The sequence below is a fragment of the Hypomesus transpacificus genome, chromosome 4 (genome assembly GCF_021917145.1).
Source record: "Hypomesus transpacificus isolate Combined female chromosome 4, fHypTra1, whole genome shotgun sequence".
NCBI lineage: Eukaryota > Metazoa > Chordata > Actinopteri > Osmeriformes > Osmeridae > Hypomesus > Hypomesus transpacificus.
In genome coordinates this window covers 627,407-633,536 of record NC_061063.1, presented here as the reverse complement: position 1 = coordinate 633,536, position 6,130 = coordinate 627,407, and the positions used below count along the sequence as shown (strand labels likewise).

At 51.3% G+C, this 6,130-nt stretch overlaps 1 protein-coding gene across 1 annotated transcript; it reads right to left on the bottom strand.

Moving 5' to 3' along the window:
- Window positions 1–1,799: 1,799 nt before the first annotated feature.
- On the bottom strand, window positions 1,800–4,676 carry LOC124467392 (G-protein coupled receptor 20). The gene is made up of 4 exons (XM_047019670.1): window positions 4,619–4,676; window positions 4,181–4,205; window positions 1,956–2,826; window positions 1,800–1,838 (listed from the first exon to the last, which is right to left on the bottom strand). The coding sequence occupies exons 1-4, from the start codon at window positions 4,674–4,676 to the stop codon at window positions 1,800–1,802; spliced, it is 993 nt and encodes a 330-aa protein (XP_046875626.1).
- Between the last annotated feature and the right edge of the window lie 1,454 nt (window positions 4,677–6,130).

Sequence of the window (6,130 nt, the reverse complement as noted above, 5' to 3'; positions counted from 1 at the left end):
CAGGAAGCACGAAAGAGAGAGGGTGTTACTGTGGGACAGGACTGGAATGTGTGTGTGTGCGGGGCACGTGTGTGTATGTGTGCACGCGTTCGGGCACGTGTTGCAATTTCACCTCATTATGTACCTGTTCTTTCCTCTCCAAAATCACCTGTTTCCTTGTCAAGATCTCCAAGCTATAAGTCAAACTGCTTCATACTACTAAAGATTCTCATAACATAGATTAATCGCGTGTTCTCTGTTTCCCCTTTGATTTAAAACAGTATAATCCTTGTTCTTTGTTACCAGTCACGGATCAGGCGTCACAGACGCAACTTTAAAAAGAGAGAGAGGGCCGAGACATTTGCAGTGCATCATATGCCTTGTCATTGAAGAAAAAAAAATTTAAATATTTATTTTCGTTTCTTTATCGCTGCTATAAAAAAGCTGATTATTTTCATTAGTAAATGTTTTTTCTATAAGGATTGTGTATATATATATATATATACATACATATATTGTGAATATATGCTTGAGCTTTCCTATCTAGAACCATGAAAGTACAGAATGCACTTTTAAACTACTTAACCAAAATACTGTCTCTGTTTCCTTTCTTGTGTTTGCTGACTTGTTGTAGGTGTGTGGGCTTTAATGACAGGGGTCAACTGTAGAAACAGATCGCTTTGACCTTGACTTTCACCCCGTCAAGCTGCGTGGAAAGCCTGGATCTCACCTTACGACAGATCTCTGCTTCAAACATTTAAACTGACCTGATTTGACTAGAGAAAGAGAGTGTGCGAGAGAGAAAGACAGAGGGAGATAGAGAGGTAAATGTGTGTGTGTGGGGGGGGGGGGGGGTGGGAGAGAGAAGGAGAAATGGAGGGATTGAGAGAGACAATCAGAGAAAGACAGAAAAACAGAGAACCCACCGAGTCATATTGGTGTCATACTCCCCCTGGTGGTCATGAATGTGTAGTACCAGACAGCCGGTCCTAAATCATCACACCAAGATGGAAACCAGAGACAACCCACATTTAGTTGAATCTGTTAAATACGAAACAATACTTAACATATTATGAAATGTATTGTCATGACAAAGATGAACATTGTTAGACAAATTAACAGCATTTAAATGGCTGACATTTCGGCTTCTTCAGTCAGGCAAACAGCCGCTGCCTTGAGACCTCAGCCTACATGGTACCTACACATACTTATACAGAGCATGACAAAAAGATGAACATGTCGACAACAGAACATGACACAAACATGATTAAAACAACATGACTAAAACCAAACACGACTAACCCTAATGCTAAAAACGGAGCATGGTCAAACAGAGTGCTTTCCTCCATCCAGACATCCTCACCCAAACACATTAGTTAACGTCCATTAGTGCACTTGTGTGTGTGTGTGGTCGATAATAGACTGGTCCAAGCTGGCTAGGCCACAGGGGTGTGTGTGGTCTGTGTGTACATGTGTGTATGTGTCTACTTTGAAAGAACACTTAAACTATTGTAAAACTAGTGACCCAATGATGTCATTGTATAGAAAGCTACCTAATGGTTTAGTGTTGAATACAGAATATCAAGTTCAGTGTCAGAGACACTAAAAACAGCAAGCATTGACAGCATGCTCTCAGTACACCCATAGAGTGAGTGAGTGTGTGGAGTGTGTGTGTGTGTGTGTTTGTGTGGAGTGTATGTGTGTGTGTGTGGTCTATAAATGGACTGGTCCACGTTGGTCAGGGTGTGGTGGAGTCGTTTTTTTTTTTAAATGGACTGGTCCATGTTAGCCAGGGTGTGGGGGTTTGGTCTGTAAATGGGCTAGTCCATCTTAGACAGGCGGTTGAGAGTGACGACACTCTGAGTGATAGCCACAGCTTTCTCAGACTCTCTAAAGCTCCTTTCCCCCCCCCCTCCTCCTCCTCCTCTCGCTCCCTCGCTGGCCTCCCCCCTCTCCCGGCCGCACGCGCGGTGCACCGCTACCCGGAAGCGGTCCGTGACGAAGCAGTAGACCACTGGGTCCAGGCAGCTGTTCAGGCTGCTCAGGGTCACCGTCGCGTGATAGGCCAGCACCTGCCCAGGTCCCTCCCCCAACACCCGGAAGTAGACCAGTGTCTGGCGTACGTGGAAGGGGCCGAAACACACGGTGAACACCACCAGAACCACCACCAGGAGCCTCACCGCCCGGCCCCGCCTCCCCCGGCCCTGCACCATCCCACGGGGGTGGCTGAGCAGGACCCAGGCTGCGCGGAGCGTGCACCCCAGCATCACCACCAGGGGGAGCAGGAACTCCAGCACGGCCAGGGAGAAGAGTGCGGGGACGGACCAGGACGTGGGGCCCAGCGCGGGGCTCTGGAGGGAGTACGTCACCACCACGGCCAGCGCCCACACCCCGCCGCTCACCGCCCGCGCCACGGCGGGGCTCCGCCATCGACGCGACGACCGCATCGGCATGGCGACGGCCAGGTAGCGGTCCACGCAGATGCTGGTGAGGAAGAGGATGCTGCAGTACATGTTGACGAAATAGCTGAAGGAGTGCAGGTAGGAGCAGAGCCAGCAGGAGCCCTCGCTGTGGTAGAGGGCCACGCGCGCCGGGAGCGACAGCGCCACCAGCAGGTCGGCCACCGCCAGGTTGATGGTGTACACCACGGGGGCGGAGCTTGGGGGCGGGTGGCGGCAGAACACCAGGAGCGCCAGGCTGTTGAGGGCCACGCCTGCCACGAACATGAGGGAGTTTAGGACCATGAGAGACACCCACAGGGAGTGGAAGTCCCGGTACAGGGCTTGGTCCAGGTGTGCAAGTCTGTGCAGGTCTGGTGCCCAATGTAGGTCTGGGGGGGGAGTGTTACTGCTCGAGATGGAGGAGGGGGGGGTGGAGATGGAGGAGGGGGGAGTGGAGATGGAGGAGGGGGGGGTGGAGACGGAGGAGGCATCCATGATGAAGAAACGCTGACGGATGTCGTCTTGTGTGTTTCTTCAGCTCCTGAAACAGGGAAAAATGTGTGACTGCGAGGAAAGATCTGGAACTGAGTCAATTCCGGAACAAATGGGGTAGGGGAAAGAAGGGTGAAGGGTCTTAGTTGAGTGTGAAGAGGAGGAGGGTGAAGTAAGGGTGCTATACAAGGTTATACAAATACTCAATACATTTGGATTACGTGTGATTTGATACACGCACACAAAGTCATTACCCGTCATGTAAACATTTACAGCTTTCCAAACCAGGAATGAAGCCTGACAATGATGACTGGAAACAAGTAACAAAACAGCGCTACTAATGGACGCCACAGTGATGAGTGGTCAACAGCGGTCAGCGCTTCACACCAAACACTGACTTACAAGCCTCCGGCTGCTACCACATGCCAATATCACAACTTTAACATCCCCCCGCCTCACACACACACACAAAGCTGGTTCAAAGCCTGGTCTGTTTTGAGTCTATTTTTTTAAAATTCTATTCTTACAGCCCCTTGGTAGTAGTTCGACTTTGTACCGTTAGTATAGTTTCACTTGCACACCACTATTCCAGAAGTATGATCCCTATATGTTGAATGTATGCACCTTCCTGCCTAAGTCAATTACTTGTCTGTGCAAACGTTCATGGCGATTAAAACCCCTTTCTGATTCTGTTGAAAAGCCCATCATCTGGTGATGGAATCATCAGGGATGGAATTATCCACTTCCACACCCACACACACAACAGCATCAAACCTTCTTACGGTGTATTAAACATATATATATAAAGTGAAGCGTCAAGATGGTCCAGCCTCTCTCCCCGCTTGGTTGAAGACGTCACGAAGACAGACGAAGGCACTACTCTAAATGCAGTCAAACCAAGGACCAGAGGGAGAAGACTACAACTCCCATCAGCCACACTGTCTACTCACCTGATCAACAGGTTAATGACACACCAGTCAGTAGCCTGCTATAAAAACAACAGCCTTTCCCATCACCAAACATAACCAGTTGTTGGTGTGGTCTTTAAACTAGCGAATATGGAAACTTTTACCAGTTGGCCAAAATGGTAAGAGCCATTTAAAAGATGGTTTGAGGTTTGGAGTCACAGAGACGATGACATCATCTCTGCAGGAACACTGCGACTCCTGTTCACCTGAGAAAACTGTTTTCTGAAGATCAAAACCTTGGTCATCAACAATACTTGATCAAAACATAATCCATACTTCAATACTTCTCTCTCAACTCACCAGTCCGGTTGGTGTTGGAGGAGATCTGTAGAGGGTGAGACAGATCACAGGAGATCACTTTCTTCTGTGTATCTCTTGGGATGTAGAAAACGTAGTTGTTCCTTTCATTCCGGCAGCGCTCCACCCTGCCCCCCCCCTCCTCCCCCACACAGCCACTCCCTTCCTCATCATCACCTCTCTTTTCTTCCTCACAGGCTCTCCTCCCCTGTTCAGCAGAAGTCTGAGGACTCTCTCTCTCTCTCTCGACTTTGTCTCTGTCCGGGCCTCCTTACCTCTCTAAATCTCTTCAGGGTATCGCTCTCTCATAGCCAGGGAGGATATATAGAGGCCTGTGTGTGTGTCGCGGGGTATAAGCATGTGTGTAAGGGGATATAAGGGTGCGTGTGTGGGGTTGGGGGAGCTCCGGGGAAGTTAAACATATGTCACCGTGACACTCACCAGTCTTGCTGTCCACAAAGTGGCTCCGACGCGTGTGTCTGTGAGTCCATCTCTTCATGCGTGTGTCTGTGACAGTTACCAGGGCACTATGCCTGCCGCCCCCCCACTGTCCTCCTCATCTGACCCCCCCTCCCCTCAACCCTCCTCCTCATCTGACCCCCCCTCCCCTCAACCCTCCTCCTCATCTGACCCCCCCTCCCCTCAACCCTCCTCCTCATCTGACCCCCCCTCCCCTCAACCCTCCTCCTCATCTGACCCCCCCTCCCCTCAACCCTCCTCCTCATCTGACCCCCCCTCCCCTCAACCCTCCTCATCTGACCCCCCCTCCCCCCAACCCTCCTCCTCATCTGACCACCCCTACCCCCCACTGTCCTCCTCATCCGACCCCCCCTCCCCTCAACCCTCCTCCTCATCTGACCACCCCTACCCCCCACTGTCCTCCTCATCCGACCCCCCCCTCCCCCCAACCCTCCTCCTCATCTGACCCCCCTCTCCCACCATCTGCCCCCCCCCCCCCTCCCCGGGCTCAAACACTTCCTGACAGAGAGCTCCTTGAAACGTCCCTCCATCTCTGACGCTGTGCGGAGGAGAGTGCTGCTGACACGCTGTTTGGATTAGGGGGAGGATGGGAGAGAGAGGAGGGGAGAGAGAGAAGGGAGGGAGGGGGAAAGAGAAGGGGACAAACTGGAAGACGGTAGAGAAAAGGGAGGGGGGAGAGGGAGGAGGCGAGAGGGGGGGGGACAGAGTGTGGGAGGGGAGAGAGAGAGGGAAAGGGGAGAAAAAAGAAGGACCCGAACAGAGATAAATGACATCACACCTGTTAGTACAGAAGGATGTTTATTTCCATACAGTTAGTTTATTCAGTGTTATTACGATGTAGCGTCCCACTCGAGCTCCAGGGATTACACAGCTCATCATTTACAAGCTCACACACAGCTACAGGGGGGATTCAGCTCACATAACACAGGCTCTCACTCATCATACATCCTGGGAGGTTGGAGCTCAGTGGTTAGAGCATTTCACTGCAGATCAAATGCTTGCAGGTTCAAATTCCCCCTCTGTCGTCCCTCTGGATAAACACACATGCTATGTGAACGTGTTGTATAGTTATTATAATCACACCAGACATGCAGATGTACAGTTAACACCCAAGTCAGACAGATGTCATACCAAGTGATTGGCAGTGTTTTAGTCGTTGATTACGTTTTCACACAGTTTCAGAGTCTCCCTCCTGATTCTGGTCACCAGATGCTTCTTCCACACTGCAGAGTGAGTGTGTGTGTGTGTGTGTGACAGCCAGGCAGTGTATCGTGGAAGGAGAGTCTCCCATCTCCTTCCGTCACGGTGTGACCCCCAGGTGACCCCCCCCAGGGCTCTGCCCCCTCAGGGCCTGGTAGCGCTGCACCACCAGGCTCCAGTCTGACACCTGCTCCACCCTCACCTGGCCCGCCTGCCTCCAGCAGCCAGGAAGCCCACCTGAGAACCCAGAGGAACCTTAGAAGCACAGGACTG